General features: G+C 48.7%; 1 protein-coding gene and 1 long non-coding RNA gene across 2 annotated transcripts; one reads left to right on the forward strand and one right to left on the reverse strand.

The window, feature by feature from the left end:
• Positions 1–38: 38 nt before the first annotated feature.
• GNA11 (G protein subunit alpha 11) lies at positions 39–15,998 on the reverse strand. Its single transcript, XM_080565751.1, has 7 exons — positions 15,777–15,998; positions 11,354–11,538; positions 9,515–9,669; positions 8,379–8,507; positions 6,930–7,059; positions 6,011–6,164; positions 39–4,362 (listed from the first exon to the last, which is right to left on the reverse strand). The coding sequence occupies exons 1-7, from the start codon at positions 15,910–15,912 to the stop codon at positions 4,172–4,174; spliced, it is 1,080 nt and encodes a 359-aa protein (XP_080421877.1). The 5' UTR covers positions 15,913–15,998; the 3' UTR covers positions 39–4,171.
• A 376-nt stretch (positions 15,999–16,374) lies between these two features.
• LOC308181921 lies at positions 16,375–20,534 on the forward strand. Its single transcript, XR_013941620.1, has 2 exons — positions 16,375–19,363; positions 20,046–20,534. It is a non-coding gene; the product is annotated as an uncharacterized lncRNA (long non-coding RNA).
• Positions 20,535–20,905: the final 371 nt, after the last annotated feature.

Genomic DNA, 20,905 nt, shown 5'->3' on the forward strand with positions numbered 1-20,905 from the left:
AAGAGGAAGAGAAGAAATACATGCACGATCACCACGGCTTTTAGGAACAAAATTTATTCCAATTTCAAACAGAGAATTTATTTCAGGAGAAAGATATGAAAATCAATTTCCATCAGATATTTCTGTAGTAAGGGTTGGTGCCCAGCAGTCAGAGTTGGATCATTCCAAGAAACAATCACACTCCTAGACTGGAATGAGACAGTTCGGAGCCTGAATAGAACCTGACACTGGGCATCGTATTCAGAAACTCCTTTACCCTACCCTCTTCCCTTCCCCCACCCCAACACGCACAACAATACATGCATTGCAAATGACAAGGTTTAAAAACAGCATTTTATATAGTATCTTTTTAAATAGGATAATGTTTAAATTGTCTTAAATCAGGATCCTATAATATACAAGTATAACCAAATAATTTCCACCACATTGGCACTTGTAAAGAGTCTCTGGCACTACTAAAGAAGGGGCATTGGCACAAACCATACTTTTTTTAAAAAAAAAAAAAAAGAAAAAAAAAGGGTGCTGCATAACACACTTTATCTCTGCTGGACTCTAACAACCCGGGTTCTGTACAGTACAATACAATGGTCAGCACACTCTGGAAGGTTTTTTTTTTTTTCTTCTTCTGTGTGCGTGAGAGTGTGTTGTGTTTGTTTTTTAAAAAAACAATAAAACACATGAAGAAAAACCATAGTTGAACGCAAGGCCAACATTGCTAGGAAGCAACAACAACAGACCAAAGAATCCAGCTCCAGGAAAAGGGGACACGGGCAGGATGGGCTGGAGCGATCTGACACGCCAAAGCAGGAACAAACTGCTGGCTCACCAGGTAGCCGATCCACACAGAACGGTGCAAAGAAATGGGATGGTCCTCTCCTCACTGACTTCAAGTTTCACACTGGTTCAAAGTACATTGGTTTCTTCAGCAGAACAAAAAATAAAAAGTGCACAAGGAGCAGAGGTTAGCCAAGAGACCACTTCCTCAGACTCAGATTCTAGATTCCCTAAAAGAATCCAATGCCACCTCTTGTCTGAGGTCAATCCGTTACCTTGACCCATGGAAAGTTCTGACTGGCCTCACTTTCCAAAAAGATGGTATAGGCAAATTGGTTTAAGGTTTGGCACTTTCACTAGGGCAGGCATTTGCCAAAGGGCCAGCCAACAGAGATGTGAACCAGTTCTGCAGGAATGCTTCACTGGCCAAGCCGGAGGCACACAAGCTACTACTTGCTAGAAGCATGTGCCAGCACTGGCATCTCCTCACACACAGCACAGACCACAGACAACTCCGTATTACGTGTGCAAGTCTGACCCATTCCTCCCCTAATCCAAAGCAAGGTTTCGGGAACTCAGGAGTCAGCCATCACACGACATTCGTCCTTCCCCTTTGCAGTAATCATCATCACACCAGGCCAGTTACCGGGCCAACAGCTACACCAAGCACCCAGTCAGCAAGGTACAGCACACGCCTAAATCTTGTGCTGACAGCCTCCCGCAGTTCTCTGCCACATTGCAGATCCACTCTGCAAGAGACAGAGAAGCAAAGATCCCTCCCCCTCTGCCAGGGCAACAGCTCTTAAAGGAGAGCACACACAACCAAAAAAAGTTTCTGATTCAAGTGGGAAGTACCACCATCATTCATCTTGGAAAATATTTCTGGCAAGTTATTTCCAAGAGCCTCTATTTCTCAGTGCCAGGCCCACTGCTGGCAACAGTTGTAGTGTGAACCATTTACATGAGGATCAAGGAAGCAGAAGAGGCTGATGCTGCCATCTGCTTCAGATGAACAGCATCTAGAATACACGTAGATGACTATAAACTCCTCTTTATAGGACAGTCTCTACAAAATGGACCATTTTGGCATAAAGACAAAAAAATGCAATAAAATTGATGCAAAACTGTCTGACACACGGGAATCCCTTTCATTTCTCCCAAATGTTAAATGGAGTCCAGAGCATGGTTAGTCTAAAGAGGTGCTGTATTCCCCTCAGCATCACCACTCTGCCAGACTGGCTCTTCAATTGTTGGTCCCATGGCTGCTGTTCCAACTTAAGCTCTCTGATCGCACTTGGCAGAGCTTGCTTTCTTCTGTAGTGCTCTGAGACATGCAGAGGCTTCCCTCAGCTATTCTGGACAAGAAGGGCCTAAAACCAGAATTACTCAAAATAACATCCCTCCAGATTTTAGTGTTCTAGATCAAAGCATCTTAAGGATCTTGGACAGTAAAGATCTACTCTTACACGATGTGCAAAACACTGATGTAGTGCTCTGTCTACAAAAGAGACAAAATATCAACAGCCCCCTTCAACAGTGCAGTTCAATTTAATCTTTATCTACCGGCAGCCTACTAACCTTCGAGGGGACAAACTGGTTGATCCAGAGAATTTGGACCCAATGCTACTTTCTGGAATTGAAGTAGAAGCATCAGTGATAGCTAAAACACACATGTCCAGAGGCGGGTCAGATCTGTTTCCTACTCACTCCTTGTCTCGCCTCTGCAGTTGTCATCCAGGCCAGTGTTATTCATCACATTTCTCCACTTGCCTTGGTGCCTGGGAAAAGCTGTCTAATGCGCAAAGGCTCCACATCCTCCTGCTTAGTGGATGGAGTTTTATTTGGCATCTAGAATCCAGAATTACTTCCACCCTACCTTCCACTCGCACCAGCAAACCCTGCTGGCTCTGCCTCTACTCTCCAGCTAAACGAAAGTGCAACCACAGTAGGGCTTTCTGGATTCCATAGCAGCCACATGCTCCAGCCACGACTATGGTAACTTGATTATCACATGCACCCTGGAGCAAATATGTGTGCAAGTCCTCCAGAGAGGATCCATACTTCTCTGAAGAGAAACACAGCAGCATGTGCCTCGGGGGAATGCATAAACAGGAAAGCGAAAGTCGCCACTCCCTCCAAGAGCTATCCACAATCTTTTTAAGTAAGAACTCTACCTATGTCCTGAAGTCTGTGACCCACCAGCTCTGGTCCTTCCTAAAAATCTGCAAGCTGGACAGGACTGAGGAGTTCTTACAAAGCCATTCGACACACTAGCACTAAATGCAATAAACAAGGCTTGTTTGCTACTAGCAGCAAGAAGAAAACTAGAGGGTGGCACAAGACTAAGATTTTCAATCCAGCCAAAATCTGATGTTTAATTGCCACTATTACTCAGTGTGCTTTTGACATTTGCTGCATAGAGAAGTTGCTCACTTGATGTCATGTACTCTACTCAACAGAATGGAGAGTTACTCTCCGCAAACTGAGCCTCGTGTGTGCGCACATGCACTTGTGGTGTGGGGGGAGGAATGTGTGTATGTGCGTGAAAAAATAAAATAAAATAAAATAAAAGAACAATTACAGTCAGGCACTTCCCCAGGCTCAGCAGCTATTGCTCCAAGAGCGTCCATCATTTGTAGTCCATGAGCAAAATACAGCAACATGTAGCAAACTACGTATAGAACAACAATAATTTAAAAAAAATCACAGTCTCCATACCTTTTATAATTGAAGAAAAATAGCTCAGAACTAGAACATATAAAGAATGGAAAAGTGATGGCTTTTTTTTGTTGTTTTGCCTTTTTTTTTTTTTGCACAACAGTTGGAGAACAATTGTTCTTCCCCAACATTTCATCACAGTGAACCATGGAGCGTGTCCTGGGGAAGGGAAGGGAAAGGATGGGAGGGAAGCAAGCAGGATTAGCAAATTACACCAGAGGCACCCTATAGCACAAGGCAAAGGGACCAGTAGCAATCCACACTCCCACAGTCCAGTGAATTCACAATCTTGGCTGGAAAGTTATTTTTTCTACATATACCACGGGAATGAAAAGGAAAAAAAGTGGCTAAGCAACAAAGGAAAGCTTGAGATGAGACTGCCTTAGCTGTTTGGCAAAAATTAAGAAGTGAGCAAGGTGCTGAAGAAATGAGGCATATCCCCGTTAACTGTGAAATAAAAGCAATTTGTTAAAAGTATGAAATCAACTACTCTGTGGACAGAGACATGAGACTCCAGGATAACACTGAGCACTTGCCACTCCACAGATCAGACAATTTGCAATCATTACATCATCAAAAATTAAAACTTTTTTCCTGTCATGTTTAAAATTTCTTTTTTTTTTTTTTCCCTGTCTTTTCTTCACAATGAATCCTCTCTAGGGGCCAAGAACAGAGCAGGTCAAACCAGGTTGTATTCCTTCAGGTTGAGCTGTAGGATGGTGTCCTTGACAGCTGCAAAGACGAAACGGATGTTTTCTGTGTCTGTGGCACATGTGAAGTGAGAATAGATGATTTTATCGCTGTCTGGATTTAAATCCACAAACATCTTGAGAATGAACTCACGGGCTGCCTGTGCATCCCTCTGAGGGCCTGCAGCAAACAAAGAACAGTTAACAGAGTTGTGCTAAGCACATCCTCTGGTGTGAACCACCAGAATAACTACTAGTACACTTTTTCTTATGGGTTCCATGGCTATAAAGAAGAAATTAAGATCACTTATTGCATAAAAGTCCTAGAACCTGAAATATTTTATGCTCTTCACTTACCTAGACCAAAACCTACGAAAGGCATTTTTCCGACATTGAGAGTTTTGACAGACACCAATGCGTTATTTCAGACTGCACTTTGAAATACAGAATTTGGTACAACCCTGTCCATGCTGCTTTCACTAGATAACAGAGACAGATACTTGATATATGTAACCCAATTACCTCCTCTGGTGTTAGGATCTATATTTCTCCTTAATATATAAATGGATCTTATGCTCTGAAGGACACAACTGTACGTTAGGTAAACAAAGGTCATCTTCAGCCGACTCTGTAGTCTGGCTGGTCAACTGAAAGGAGGTAAAAAGTGGAAATTCTTGTCACTATTTACTTCATATTGCTGACAGTTCCTCAGAAAAGTCACCTCTTCTGAGTCACTATACTGATATTCCTTTCACAGTGTTCTCACATTCTCCATGGCAAGGACCATTTCGTGAGAGGTGATCTGATGGGCTACCTCCCACTCATGAGCCATGCAGCATTCCTGGAACAGCTACAGCAATTACTGGGATGAAAAAGGTGAAAGTATATGGTATTTCCCAATGTTGCTCTCTTGTCTTCAGCTGTTAAATTATACTAGAAATATGCACTACTGGACCAATAGCCATACACAGACTGTGTAAAAAAGGCATGTTTTCCACCACTGATGATTTCAGAGTGCCTGTGTTCTCAGACAGCAGGGGGCATGAGACTGCAGAAGTGGGAGAACAACTGATAAGAAGCAATTGCATTTGTCATTTCAAGGAAGCAAGCTGTTTGCAAAATGGCAATTCTTCCTTCACCATTTTAAGAAGTACGTAACAACAGAGTTAATACATGACAGCATGGAAAGAAGCGTGTTGCCCGACCTCATTCTCCGCTACGGTCATTTATTTTCAACCCTGCACAGATGTACTACCAGCTGACTTTGAATGCACTCAAGGGTAGAGCTGGAAACGTCATTTTGGCTAAGGAATTTTGTTTCAGATGGGAATTTCTGTTTCATGTAGATATTGTTTTTCTACAGCTGCAGACAGCCCCCTATTAAGAATAGAATGCTACCTGAGACTTTTCAGCACCAACATGTGAACAGCTATTTGACCAGTCAGGTTCTCAAAACAAGGACTCAAATTGCCTCTTGACTAGAGGGTTAAGATGCCCAGTATGTCAGTGAATTATCACGTTTATAAAATAGGTTATATGCACAAGCATCCAGGTAGTCAAGTTCCATCATTTAACACTTTAAAGCACATATTAATGGAAAATAATTTTTAATTCATCATCTAGGAGAGGTTCATTAGATCAGATCTCTGTTATCTACGTATGATCAGGACATTTTTGTGACATCTGCTCATTGTTGTAGGTATTCCTTTTGAAATTAGGAGTTTTTCCCCATCTCTAGATCTGAGTTTCCTTTAAAAAAAAAAAAAATCCAACCAAACCACCCCCACTCCTCCTTCTAAATTTAGTGTTCCTCCTTAAAAGCCACTCACCATCAAACTCTGGGAAATAGTCAACAAGATGGGAATACAGGATCTTGTCTTCCAACAGATCCTTCTTGTTCAGGAAGAGGATAACAGATGAGTTTTGGAACCAGGGATAAGTGATAATGGTTCGAAAGAGAGCTTTACTCTCTTCCATCCGGTTCTGAAATAAGAAAGAGCAAGCAGTTTTCACAGATGAGGATCAAGATGCCTTTCTGCTATTTGCACGCGCAGACAGATCTGCATTGATCTAGCATCTCAGATACTGTACACAGAATACTTTGGTCCCAAGTAAATTCTGGATCAAACTGAGCAGGTAAACAGAGAGCAAATGCAATATCTAATGGATTCAAGTTTCGTTTAATTGGCAAGCCGTTAATATTAATGGACTTTTACAAATCATTTTACACTTTGTGCAGTCACGTGAGAGGACTGGCCACGATAGTTTGTGAGCTACTACCTGTTTTATCTAGTAGAAAAGAATAACTACATTCACCTTATGGAATTTTTGTTAATCTCTTAGCAGGCATAAAACTCAGTATTGCATCTTTCAAGAGACCAGTCACTATCTAATAAGACAGCAGCCACAGCACAAAGTAATTCAGGTGAGGAAAAGAGGAAAGCAGGAACGGGTAATTTTATGAGCATCCGTTCACATAGCACAGTACCTTCCAAGACACACAGGACTCCGCAATCACAGAGTATTTCTGTATCATTTGAGAAGTACAGATAATTTGAAGGTACTATGCATTCTCTGCCCTCAGGGACATCATCATCCATTGAGGCTCATGTTCTCTTCGCAATAGGAAGAACTGAAGGTCAAAACCAACAATTCTTGCTAATCCAGCACTTTGGTACTGACCTCCAAGGCGGCAGAAAGCCCTCCTTTCCCACCACCCTCCTGGCGGGCTCCCACTCTTTGGCTTACCTCATTATCAGACTCCACCAGAACTTGGTCATATTCACTAAGTGCTACTAAAAACATGATGGAAGTCACATTTTCAAAGCAATGGATCCACTTCCTTCGTTCTGATCTTTGACCTCCAACATCCACCATTCTAAGGAAGAGGAATACATACAGTGTCACTGAAGTAGCTGCAATTCTCTATCTGAATGCAGAGGACCAGCATACAATGAGAACAAATGCCACTCTTTACCGTTCAAGATAACCTGGCACAGGGATGTAATAACACACACTTGCTAACATAGCCATGAAGTTTACGAAATATACTGTTCCAGAAATATGTCCATCTCTTCAATTTGATATAATAACGTAATATCATATTCAAATGCCAAATATCAGCATTACCATTTGCGTTGCACTCTACTCTGGTTTGTTAAATAGCAGTCTTGGATCTGAAAAGACAAATCCTTCAAAACTCTGGTCTGTCAAATTAGCAAATTATTTTTTTTCTATTAAAGCATCTGCTTGTCTCAGAATTTCTCACAGAGCATACTTCAGTAACGCAACTTTTCTTAGAATGTGCTAACAGTTACACACCTCAGCTTCTCAGTTCTAAGTACCACCTGGACAGTATGCTAAAGTTATTTTGAAACCTTTTACCTATTTCATAGGTCAGCAAACCAAAACAGAGAAAGTAACTTTTTGTAAATCTGTAATTGAATGGATTAAGGGACAGGATGAAGGCTTCTTTATTCCTCCCTTGTATTATCCCTACTGTGGAAGACAAAGGAAGGGAGTAGTAGAGAAGCAGGAAAATATTGCTTTGCAATAGAAAAGCATGTCATTGTGCCCTTGTATACCATGCTCACTTCCTGGCTTAAGCCTCCAAATAACCATATATTGCTGCAGCAGCATAGGCAGCAAGTTTTGGTGCCCTATTCCGAGGGCACTGAAAACCATCTCTGAAGGCTGATACCAGGCATCACATACAAGAGAGTTTGCACAAAAAGCAGTCTCTACTTGAAAGAGAAATAAACAATCAAAGTTGCTTGAGCAAAGCATTTTGAGTCAAGCACCACCAAGAGCAAGCTCACCACCACCACCCCGGCCACTCGCTGGCTTAAGCTACCGACAGTTCTCTCAGCTGCCTTACAAGGCACCACTTCAGCCTCAGGTTCCAGCAAGGTAATCCTTCCCAGGAAGGACACCGATTCCTGATAAATGGTTAGTTGCGCTCTAAAAAGTCACCTTCTGTTTTGTGGTAAGGAAAAGCTCCAAGCCGAAACATCACCTTAAGCTAAAATAAATGCTAACGCCGTCCCCCTCAGCAGGTACTTCACAACGTCAGAGCACATACATTCACTCAAGCCTCTCAACTCTGCATCGGGACACTCTAAAGCAATCCAGAACTCATCTTTCCTGAAACTACATCATTCCTCTCACTTCAGTGTAACACGAATACACCTTCCGTACCTGAAGATAATATTCTCTAGGTCAAAGGGGTATTCTATGATACCGGTTGTAGGAACTCTAACGCGTAGCACATCTTGCTGAGTTGGTAGATATCCTGGAGTAGCGATACGATCCACATCACTAAGATAGCTAAAGAAAGAAGAATTCAAAAAAAAAAAAAAGGGAAAAAAAGAAAAACTACCTTAGGTTGCAGCACAAATACACAGATTTAAACACTGTTACATTAAGTCTTTGCCTAGCATAACAGAAAGTCACTTGAGCCATTTCCAAAATGCAATGTGAAAAAAAAACCAAAATATATCTTTGAGGAACAGTAATTCACCTGCCGTCCCTTTTGGAGGATAAACAGGTACATTAAGAACAACTTTATCAACTCTGTGTAGGTGTGTTGAAAACAATCTTTACTACAGAAAAGGTTTAAGTACAGTGGATGCTTACGTTTCAGAATCAAATTTCACCTAAGGCTTTCTGTTATTGAAGAATTTATGTTACAAGGCACAGGTAGAATCTTACAGATCTCTCTATACCTAGATTTTCTCAATAACAAACCCACAAGTTACAACACTTCTGCTGCCTATGAGCCAGGGGCTACATAGACGGCATGAGGTAGGGATTCTAGCCTCACGTGTACCTAGAAGCAGATGTGCAAACAACTGCCTTTATCACCCACCAGAACACCTCAAACCCATGTGAGAAGTAGCTAGTGCTAAAGAATTTCCAGATCTAAACCTGTCCCCAAATAAGCATAGCCTCCCCCATCTCCTGCAAAGCTCTTCGCCTTTCTGGAGCCAGATTCAAACAAGTTAGTTACCTGTTACCACTGTTCTTTCGTCATAACTTTTCCTAAGGATACTTCTGGCTGATAGAGGCCAACTGCTTCTATCACACGCTTATGATTTTTATCCCAATATATGTAGCCAGCAGAGACCATGCAACTTGTTTAAAACACATAGCAAGACTAATATGCCTCAATGAAAAAGTACTATGTATTTTAAAGTAACCATGTCATGGAATACGCTGCAGCGTTCTCATCCTCTGAAACAAACTCTAGACTTCAAAATAAAAAAATTGGATAGTTTTTATTTGTTATAGCATTGCTAGCATCTACCAGTACCCACCAGTGGTTAAGTACTTACTATTTAGCTGAGTCAGAAAGCTGATATTCTCTTCTCCTGTCATAACACTCTTGTATTCCAGGGTCATTCCACAATGTTTTAATTGCACTTACGTAGGGCTGCTCAAATGTCATGACCTTTTCTACATCCACTTCCCTGATCAGGACTGCATTGGCCTGAAGATTGAAAATCAAAAACCAAAGCAAAAGAACTCTCAGATGAACTAAGTCCCTGTATTACGACTTCAAGGATCCACTCACTGGCTGCAAAGACCAGAGGAACAATGGTAAACTATACAAGGTAAACAATACATCTGAGACATCACAGCTCCAGTTTTCCTAGAATTGATATTAAATGGAGAAATTAGACTTCAATATGGTTGGGGGGCCGGGGGGGGGGTATTTGTCTTTATAGCAGATGTCAGCAAAGTTCCACCAAAGAATCACAGGCTCCTTCATAGAATAAACTGCAAAATGGCAGCAGGCTTCACCTACCAAGACGGTGCACACCATTAGATCTGTGTGTTTTGAAACAGCTTCCAAGGCAGAACATCCACTGCAAAAAAAACCCTGACTGTCCAACTTCTGAGGAGGCTAAACTACATTTGGACAACAGGCTGTTATCCTGCGTTTCTTATTATTTTTTTGAATGCATTTGAATAGAAACAGAGGCATTGTTTTAGCATACTTCAGCCACAGTCCCTTTTGAGAGAGAAAATAAAAACGGCCACACTACAATCTATAAGCAAAGGAAGGACTACAATCATCACAGCTGCTGTGCCATCCGTGGAGTTACTATCCATGCAAGGTTGCTTTCTGAAATCTTTGGTACACTTGCAAGAGGAAAGGGCTCCTGCCTATACTAGACAAAATAAAAAACAAAGCCAAGTTCTGCACTTATCATAAGTGAAAGGTGACAGACTATAGCTATCGGAGTGCCTCTGCCATGCCTCAGGGAAAGCACAAGTAAGGCAAGCTTCCTTGCACCCTGCCTACTCTCAGCACTTAATTCTGCAGAGCCTCTCTAAAGGCAGAAAAGGTTTTCAGACTTGAGGACTCCTGGTGTGACGCCCAGTCCCTGTGAACAGTTAATAAAAATCAGCTCCACGTTGCTGTGTGACAGAACAGATAAAACATGATTCCACTTAAAAATATTAGGACATGAAGCATTAAAGAAACAAACCACCAAAAACCTAATCTTTTTGTGCACCCTCAACACCCCCCTGCAAATAACTAAAATAATTTAGACCAGATTTAGCTGAAAAAATTATCCCTGGACCCTAGAAGGGCAAGCCAAACCACAGAAATGTGATTCAAGCTGAAGCTGAGACCAAAACTCCTCAAGAAAGTTAGCACCTTTGGTCAACGCTTATCAGAAAAACTGATAGCTTGCAGTAACAGCGATAACTTAAAATGAAGGTGTCTTTCGGGTCCAGCATATATTGTTACCTTCCAGTTCAGGTGCAACCAGCAGTTCACGTAGTGAAAACCCAGCACATCTACAAATACTGAATCCTTGAAATAAGTAAATAGAGCCCATCTTCCTACCTCATGTCCCAGTTCCTTGCTCCCACCACCCACTACGTGCAAACCATCCTGAGAACAACTTAATTCGGACAATGATTCTTTCCTCCAGGCAGAAAGTTGCTTTATCCCTCAACCCAACCTAGTAAATGGAGTCAGATATCAACAAAATATCATAAAAAGCTGTCCTTCAGCACACACACCAAAAAAAAAGGAGGGAAGAATTCAGGGAGGTTGAGACTGCAGTGCAGAAGGGCACAAACAAACAGGAACTTACACATCAAAACCCAGAATTCCCACTATCTAAAAACACGTGCAAAAACCGTGAGAAACTTACCTTGTTCTGTTCATATTTGTACAGAATCTTCAGGGTTTCCATGGCCCTGATCATGGACTGCATGGCAGTGAAGATGTTTTGATATACCAGCTTGGTAAAACCCTTTTTGTCCTCTTCAGAGTAGCCTGAGCCATGAATTATACGCATTTGCTTAATGAACGTGCTTTTTCCGCTCTCCCCAGTGCCTACAGAACGCAAGAGAGAGAATTAATAGCCGTTGCAAGCAAGGTTTGCTACAGAAGACAGCACGCTTACATCCCATCACACCTCAAAGCCCCTACTGCTGTACCTGAGCGCTCACTGCCCATCCAGGCACTTTTCTAGGGACTTTCGGAGCACCAAAAGACATCCTGGATGTCCCTGCTCGTCCCTACTACGAACCTAGGAGCACGGAAGGCAGACGTCTCGTCCTTTACGGCAGCCTCCAAAAGCACCTCAGGTACTTATTCCAAATCTCACGTTACAGCCACTCCCCCAGGGCCTGCGTCAGGAGGCCCGTGCCCGTCACACCTGACCTGTTCCCAGATACCAGCAAGATGCTGCAGCCCCAGATGCGCTCCCAAGCTGGGAAATGCCGGGCTGGCAGCAACCGGCCTGGGGGAAGCGTCTTTGCGTGGCAGGGAGCACGCTGCCTTTCACTGCTGTTTGGCTCCTGCTGCTCTTCGCCATACGGATCACACACCGTTTTGCGGGAAGGAACTGAACACAACAGGAAAGTCAACTCCAAAGGAGAAGAGAACCGAAGAAGTGACTTGCTTGCCCGACTGACATGAAAAATCCAGTCAACGCATCTGCCAAGTAGCTCGCACTACCGTGCAATGAAACATAGCGTTCGCTCTTCAGGACGGAAACAATAACCCTCCCCAGGGCAAGACAGAAAGCTGGGGGCAATATTCTGCCACCGAAACCTCCGAGGCCGCTTGCAGCCTTTGAGCATTGCAGAGTTAAGAGCAGCGACTGAGAGAACAAGGAAGGATGCTGCTTGCAGCTGCCCTGCCCGGAGTCGCCGGCGGACCGCCCGGTGTGGCCGCAGGCTTCTCGCCGGCGTTTCACGCCCTGGAAGAGCTGGGCCAGGAGAGCAGGTGGAGGGCAGGGCGGGCACCAGTGCCAGCCCCTGCTGCGCCTGCTTCCTGCAGCCCGCCGGGCAGGTCCCCCCGCTCCTGCGGGCACAGCCCCAGAGGAGCCTCGTTTAACTTCTGAAGGCCGACAGCTCGTAGGAACAGCAGGAACTTTACGACGTGGTACGTGTAAGGGGAAGCGCCATCGCAGGAAGGGATCGTGCCCTCATACCGGCTCGCTACGTCCCCACCTCAGCTGGCGTTACGGGCAGCGCCTGCGGCTTGCACTAAACACAGCACCCAGCGCTTCTGGGCAGGGGCGCGCGGCCTCGTCCCAGGTGCCACTGGAGTCCTGCACACCTCAAGCAACGCCACTGGCGCGTCTGCTGAGAGCTTTGTTCAGTCTCGCACAGTTTTCTATTGCTACGCAGCGCCTGTAACTCAAGAGACAGCTGAGCGGGTCACCGGGAAGGAGAACTAGCGCCTGCCCCCAGGAAGGGACAAGCCCTTTCGATCTCCAGGTACAAACCCCCGGCAGAGCCCGGCGCTTCCCACAAGAGCCACCAGGCACTCGCCTCACGCGAGGGCACCGAGCGGGCGGCCAGGACCTCGCGCAGCAGCACGCAGTCACTACTCACAAGTGCGTCCTCAGTTACTCACATTTATAGTGCCGGGCTAAAAGGCAAACAAATAAATATGCTCAAATAAAAGCAGCCAGCACACAAATAGAAGCAGCATGTTTAAAATAAACTCTCCCCATCTCCAAGAACTGACAGATTTTTTGTCAGCCTAGTTAATAAATAATAATAAATAATGTTAATTTCTAACACTGTTAGCACACGGCAAACCGTCTCCATCTCAGACAGAAAGCTACACCACAAAGGGGGAAAAACTGGAAACTGAAATCTTCTGTGGTTAAGTACACTGTGGTGAGAAATACTTCCTTGTCTTTTACCGCAACGACCAAAACAGAGAAAAGAGAAAAGTGGTGCCTCAAAGCGCTCTGATAACGAAAACATAAAACAAACCTCAGTGCTAGTCATTTACCGGGCTTCAGAGATTGAAAGCCCAAATGCAGATTCATCCTGTCACTCCATCATCATCCGTATTAATACTATCACTATTTTGTTTTATTTTTTTTTAAAAGGTGAGTCCTGTTTTTGTCTAGACCTTGAACAATACCAAACGGCACTACACCACAACGTTATAAGCTCCAATGAGCGTGGCCTCCCGCATTTATGAGCGCAATAACCTTATTTTTTTTTGTATGACAATGGGGAGACAAGGAGATCATTTGAACTCACCATTTCTTGTGTCAACATGCGAAACCATCAGAGTTTCCCATAAATTACTAATGCTCCCCAGTACCTGTCAGACACCTGTAAATACATTTATTCAGCCAACGGTATCCCAGGCTTAATTGCAAGCAAATCCAGGGTAATTTTATATAAAGTATCCTTCCCCCTTGCCAACGCGGTAAAAAGACCAATGATTACCCTATACCAGAGGCCAAGGTACAATACCTTGAATTCAAATTTCTTATTACCGGGTTCATCACTGAACAGCAGCGTTATTCTTCACTGCAAGTTTCTGTTTTAGGCTTCAGACTGTAACTAGGTGTAGAAGGAAAAATTAACGAGGCTTCTACAATGCAGGAACTCCCTCCATGCACACATCTCTTTTCACAGTTTGGAGTTATTTGGAAAAGCCCTCTCACAGATACAATCGCTAATATTTGTGAATGGAAGAACTCCACGTAATAACAAGACGGAAAAAATCCACAAACCCCTGCAAGCAGCAGTTACATCGAGGAGACAGACCACCCATCACCTGCCACAACTTCAGGTGAGCAACGTGCAATGCTGCATCCAGCGAAGAGCATCCAGCAAACACAAAGAAAGGCTTGTCTTCCCAATCACTTCCTAAAACTAGGAACATCGGTATCTCATGTAGGTTTTATCTTATTTTTGTTTGGTTTTTGTAAATCTAATACTGAATTTTACTTAACTGCATCTTCCAGGAAAAAATAAAAAAAAGGTTTCTTGAGCAACTTTAATTTCTTCTCTGAAGTGAGATCTTTAGATCCAGTGGGATCTTCTTAACCCAGATGAAGCCTATGGCTCCAACCTATTTTGAAACAACTGCTTCTTTGGGATTGCTCTAAGGAAACATGAGAGCAGGAGACCTGTTGCCTAGCTTGCAAGAAGCCTTGCAGAAACGGACATAGCATCTTCAAAGACCACAAACTTCAAGCCCCTGGTTTTTACCTTTCACCTAAAGAACAGCAACATACTAATTGCCAGGGTTATCTTCATACCTCGTGAGGCTCCAATTCATGGTACGAAGGAAAGTCCTGGCTTTCGCATTACAATTATCACCATGCAACATGTCAGGATTCGAGATATCCAAAGGACTGGGCAGGCAAGGCCTCACTTCACTTACGTGGAATTTTACATCTGCTTTTCCACAAGAATCAACTCAATTCCTCACCTGTGCCTCACGGGCTCGCTCAATGACTACAGCCCAGACGCAAATAAACTCAGTCCGTCAGACCTGCCTCACGTCTCAGAGACGAGGCGGTATTTAGCCAGAAGGCAGGATTCAAACACGAGCAGCGATAAGTCGCGGTACCCGTGAAAAACTGTTACTTGAGTTTAATTTGAGTGCTACGCGGACGGGAACATCGCACTCACTACTGAAGAAAGCCATACGTGCCTGGAACCTCAGCTGGCTGTCCTTGCCGCCGGTTACCTGTCCCCACAGACCCGACCCAGACCCCGAGCAGCCATCCGCCCGCCCGCCCCGCCGCAGAACACCGCTTCCATCCGACGCCGGCACGCCTGCCGCTTCCTCGCGGGGCGCAGCACCCGCCCGCGCTCACCGCTTCGTCCCTCGCCAGCCCCCGGTGCCCACGGGCCCTGCCGAGGCAGCGCGGGGAGCCGCGGGCCCGTTTCTCCCCAGCCGCCCGCTCGAGGCCCCGGCCCGGCCGCCGCCGCCCGGAGCGCCGACCCCGGCGGCGGCGCCACGAGGGCCGGGCCGCTCGAGGCCGCGCTCCCTCGAGGGCGGCCCCCACGTGCACGCACCTGCCCGCGGCGCGGCGCGGCCTCCCCGGCGGCTGCCGCCCGCCTCGAAGCCGCCGCCGGCGGGGAGCGAGCGGATCGCGCCGGGCGGCCAAAGGGCAGCCGGCGGCCGCGGCCAGAAGCCGCCCCGGGCGCCGGGCGGGGACGGCCGCCGGCTGCCGCCGCTCCCCGCCACGCCCGCGCCGCCGCCCGGAGCTGTCAAGCGGCGGCGCCGCCGCCCGGGCCCCGCGGTGGCGGCCGAGCGCGGAGGCCCCGCGGGCCGGGCCGGGCCCCGCCGCTCCTCACCCAGCAGCAGCAGCTTCAGCTCGCGGCGCGCGTCGCGCTTGTCCCTCCGCAGCTGCTTCTCGATCTCGGCGTTGATGCGCTTCGACTCCTTCACCTCGTCGCTCAGGCAACAGGCCATCATGGACTCCAGAGTCATGGTCCCGCCGCCGCCGGGACGCCCCCGCCCGGCGCCCACCGCCGCCCTCCGCGCGGCCGGGACCCCGGCCCGGCCCCACCGCCCCCTGCCCGCCCCCTCCCTCCGCGGCGCCCGCCCGGCCCCGACCCGGCCCCGGCCCCTGCGGCCGGGCCTAGCAGCGCCGCCGCCGCCCCGCCTCGGCGCGCTGCCCTCGCCCGGCCGCGCCACCCGCCCGCCGCTCCCTCCCCGCGCGGCCCCGCCGAGCCAGCGACGAGCCGGCGCAACCCAACCCGCTGCCGCCGAAAACAAGCGCTGACTGACAGCCGCCCGCGCCAATGGGAGCGGCGGCGCGCGGCGGGGCGGGGCCGGCGCGGCCGGGGGGCGGGGCTCCGCTGCGACCGGAGCGCAAGCTTGGTTGGCCGCGAGGGGGGCGGGCCCCGCGCCGCGCGATCCCAGGGCGGGGCGGGGCCGCGGGGCATTGTGGGGCGGCGGCGGGGCGGGCGGCCATGGCGGGGCGGGCCCGGGTGGCGCTGGGCCGCCGCGGCCTGCGGGGCCCCGACCCGGACCCTGCGCCACTGAGGCCCTAGGGGCGGCCGGGCCCGGGGTCCCGCGGAAGTTCGCGGCCCGCTCGGGGCCCCCCGGGCCTTCCCCGGTCCCCAGCTGCCCTGTGCCAGGACCCGTGCCGTTGCCCCGCCCGCAGCAGGCGCATCCCTTCCGAGCCGCGGCCCGCTCTCCGGCCTCCTGCCGCCGGCGGAGCTCGTCCTGTTGAGCCGCCTTCCTCCCCTCGTACGTGGGGATCCTGTGCGGCCGCAGGCGTTGCCAGACCCCCCCTGCTGCGGCCTGTCCTGGCGGACGGGTGCCAGGGCTCCCGCTTCCACAGACCGCGGCTGGATTCGTCAGGGCCCCCCCACCCTGCCCCTGTCGACCTGAACGTGCTTTGCTGTCCTCCGCTCGCTTCAAACCTCTCTTCCAGGAAGAGTGGGGTAGGCAAAGCAAGGCCTCTGCATATTCCTCTTTACAAGGTGAACAGATGCACACCCAACTTCCCAAATAAGAAGCCTCTCTTACCACCTCTCTCCCTGCTAGAGTTGGTTTCTCTTGTCCCATCTGGTGTTGCTCTGTCTCAAGCTCAGCCTCCCCAGACCATCAGGTTACGCAGTCTTTCACTCTTTTTGCAGATGCTCCTGCTGGCGTTTCAGAGTATTTATGGACCCCCAGCTCCAACACTGCCCGTCCTGTCTGTAGTGCGTTCGCACCTCCCCTGGGCTGCAGTCACTCATCTTTCTCAGTCAACTCTGCCTGAAGGACTGCATGTAACCAGCTTTTTGCAGGACTAGGAGAGCGTGAGACAGCTGTTACATATCTACCTGCCTGGTGTGTGCTGTGGCTTGCTAGTCCCCATCTCGTGGCAGTCTGGCTAAGGCACAAACACAATGTATTCATAGTCATCAGGTTCTGTTTTCCACCTGAATTCCACCTGGTCCTTTGATATCTTGGCCTCACATAAGAGAAGATTCTAACTTTTTTTTTTTTGCGTTCTCTTCATAGTTTGTCCTTTCACAGAATTGATGTTCGCCTCTTGTTCTTAAGATCTCTTACTTTTTCTTCCAGATACATCTAGCAGATGAGAGACTGCTCAGTGAATGTTACTCCCTCGTTACTGATCTCTGGCGAAGGAGGTGAAGGTATTCTGCTTTGGCAGATGAATATTATTCTACAGACAGAGATGTTCTAGACATCCAGAATCCAAGTCACAGTGAGCTCCAGAGGCAGAAAGACTTAATTTTCTATATCCTCTCCAACTTTGCTCTCTGACTTCAGGCAAGTCACTTAACTGCTTTGCATGTCCTCAGGTTGTGAGTGCAAGATGGATAGTGTGTCTCAGGAGGTGCTGAAGTTACCTAGTGAGGATTCCTACGCTGCTTTGAACTGCAAGGTGCTATGTGCTAGAGGCTATTGTTTTGGTTATCTTCCCCTGAGCACAATCAAATCTAAAGGCCAAAAGATACTGAATAAGCTTTCACAGCCTGCCAAGAGAAAAAGAAAATTTGCATCCATCCTCTGAACCACTTGCTTGGTTCTCATGGACAGACATCCATTGTGATGAATCCTGCTCAAACCATCAATTTAAGAACGTCAGAAATGCTGGTCCTCAAGCAATGACAGTCTGCCCACTTCCTCCTTTTCCGCCTTAATGGAAAAGTTTCAGTGCTCAGGAACTCACCTAAAGAGCAGGAGACCTGGATTTTCCCTCAGCTTGGTCACCGCTGTACTGTGCAAGCCCCTACCCCCCAGACTCCATTTCCCTGCCCCACCTGCGTTGCTGTGTCTGTAGACTGGGCGTTCCTTTCACTACTTTCTCTCCACTCACCCTTCCCTGCCTTCCCTGGCAGCCCACCACAACTGTTCTTGTCAGCAAATGTCAAAGGCTTCCAGGCATCCTCCCCAGGCCCCTGCTGCCGCACACCCTCCGGTAGTATTGGCTTCCGACCAGAAACGGCTTGTCTGAGCAGAGAAGTTCCTGCCAATCTGCCTAGTCCCACCTCTATTTTCTAGCAGGCTAGCAAGGGCGTGGGATCCTGGTGTTTTTTGTGGCTTCATAAGTTCTACATGAATGACTTAATGAGCAGCATTTCCCAGGAAGATGATCCTGAACGTGTCAAGCTGTTTCAGAGCAGCTATCTTCATGACCCATATTTGCAGCAGTTAACATTAAGCACAGTGACAACCCCCAATTCATTTATAGAGAGGAAAGTCCCAGCCCTTATAATATCCTATAAAAAGGATATTCTGCCACTGGGCCCATCAGGATGTGAGCACACCTTGCTGTAAAGAATTGCAGACGTCTCAAAGTCCCATTTTCTTTCTCCTTTCTGGCCTCATTTTTAGGTGCTTTTTAGTTCCATATGCTTGGAAGTGAGGGGAAGGGAGCAAGGACATCCCAGCTGCATTTTGCTGCAGCTGCTCAATCAACAACTTAATCGAGGAAAATTTTCATGGCTTAAGAAAACAGATTGCAACCAGACCATGAGAACTGCTCTCTCCTTAACGCAGGAACCAGGTGCTCTGAGCACAGGATCCCCAGCTCGGCCAGGCACATACTCACTCATAGGCACATGCCCCTTTCAGTGCATACTTTGCTGAATCAGTACCCTGATTACGTCTTCTGCTTTGCTATTATTTTATAAGTCGAATATTCGTTTCCTTTAGCTGTGGGGAAAAAGAAAAAAAAAAAAAAGGAAAAGAAAAAAGCAACCAACTAGTTGCTAAAAATCATCTCTCAGATGCGCTTTCAGCTCTCATCAGCGGCACAGACGTGGTGCAAGGTTACAGATCTCCCTGGGGCAACGTTTTCTGTTCGGGCAGATGAAGGTTTGTCTCCGAGGTGTTTGAAAAATGCAGCTGTGGGGTTTCAGTCCTCAGCCTCCTTCCAGCTGAGCCCCAGCCCCGCTCCCAAGCCACGGCGCGGCCGGTGCGTGGCAGTTGCCCCTTTGCGGGGAGCAGGCTGGGAGGGCGGGGGGTCGGCAGCTGGCACCGCCGGCACCTCCTCGTAGCTCCGGGCTGGAAAAGAACGGCTCGGAACACACAGCAAGATCAAAACGGACAGAAACGAGGGAACGCGGCCAGGAGGAGAGGGGAGGGGGGAAGCGGGGAACGGCTGCAGCAGCGCGGAGGGGAGGCGCGGGCGGCCGGCGGGCCGCGCCGCAGAGCTGCTCCCGGGCGCCCCGAGCCCGGCGGCGGGGCCGCGGCGGAGCCCCCGGGGCCGCGCGCCCGCGGCGGGGCGATGGGGGCCGAGGCCGGGGCCCCCCGAGGCCGGCGGCGGGCGGGGCCGGGCCCGCGGCGCCCGGCAGAGGGCAGCAGCGCCGCGCCAGGCCGCGGGCGGCCCGGGTGGGCCTGGGGCCGGCCGGGCCGCGGGGCCCGGGGGCGGGCGGGCAGCGCCGCGGGGCGGCCTCGGTGCGTGCCGGGCCCCGCGCGGGGCTGCGAGGCTCCCCTCAAAGGTGCGGGACCCAGGGCGGGAGGCGGTGCCCCCTCCTCTGCGGCCTGGGCGTCACGCTGCTCGGCGGCAGCCATTTAAATGGAAATGGCCTCAGGGCCCCTCCCGAGTGTGTCTGCTGCTCTGAGATCCGCACCCCTTCTTCTTCATCCTTTTCAAGGTTTCTTGCGCACACCTGCAGCAGCAGCGGCTTCGTCACGCTGCCGGGGAAGGAGTGGCAGCAGCTAGACGCTGCCCTGACTGCTGGTGCTGAGTGTCCGGGACCGCCGGGATCGCTGCAGCGGCCTCTGGAATAGAGCGAGGAGAAGGGGCTGCAGCAGGCCTGAGACGTGCCTTGTGCCACCAGCCAGCCCACGTTTTTTGGATAAAGCTGTAAATGTCGGGACTGTGACTGCCGCCCCAAGTTCTCCCCTTCACACAGAGGTTTCTTGACTGCTCCTTGTGCTTCCTCTCACCTGTCAGCCCCCCCTCTTCACACACCTAAAATCACGATGGCAGCACCAGCCTTACATTAGCCACGATCCCCTCCCATCAGCTCCTTCCCTGTGCTGCAGCTCCCAGATCTGAAAATACCCCCCGGGAGGCCACAAGCTTAACAAATACCTGCGAAGTGCGCAAGGCCTCCTCCTAAAGCCTGGGCATGCTGAGCGTTACTGCCAAACAGGTGCCAAATGTTTCAGCCCCCCCCCCCCCCCAATTATTTTTACAAGCTCTTGAGCTGTCTGTCACAGGAAGATGTCACAAGGAGACTGAAGTTCTCTGAAAGAGAGGGAAAGGTGCCCAGATCAAACACGCTGACAAATGCAGCCTGTGACAGCAATTGCTGGATTACAGTTTTTAAAACCTTATGTTTCGCATCTGGTTTATCGTGGCTGTTGTAGGTGGGCTCAATGCATGGTAAATCAGGATAACAAACCTACATTTACCATGATCCTTTCGTCTCCTAGTATTCCAAAGCACATCATTTAATTGCACTCAACCTGCACATAGATTTCATAAATAAAGGAATGATGAATTAGC

Source organism: Anser brachyrhynchus, assembly GCF_964034855.1.
Source record: "Anser brachyrhynchus genome assembly, chromosome: 23".
NCBI lineage: Eukaryota > Metazoa > Chordata > Aves > Anseriformes > Anatidae > Anser > Anser brachyrhynchus.

What these genes read in the sequence shown, in the direction of transcription:
- GNA11 (XM_080565751.1), bottom strand. Translation starts at nt 15,912, where the DNA reads ATGACTCTGGAGTCCATGATGGCCTGTTGCCTGAGCGACGAGGTGAAG. An exon ending in ACAAATATGAACAGAACAAG is followed by an intron (nt 9,670 to 11,353) that starts GTAAGTTTCTCA and finishes TTCAATCTTCAG; the next exon opens with GCCAATGCAGTCCTGATCAG. An exon ending in TGGTGGAGTCTGATAATGAG is followed by an intron (nt 6,165 to 6,929) that starts GTAAGCCAAAGA and finishes TTCTTATTTCAG; the next exon opens with AACCGGATGGAAGAGAGTAA.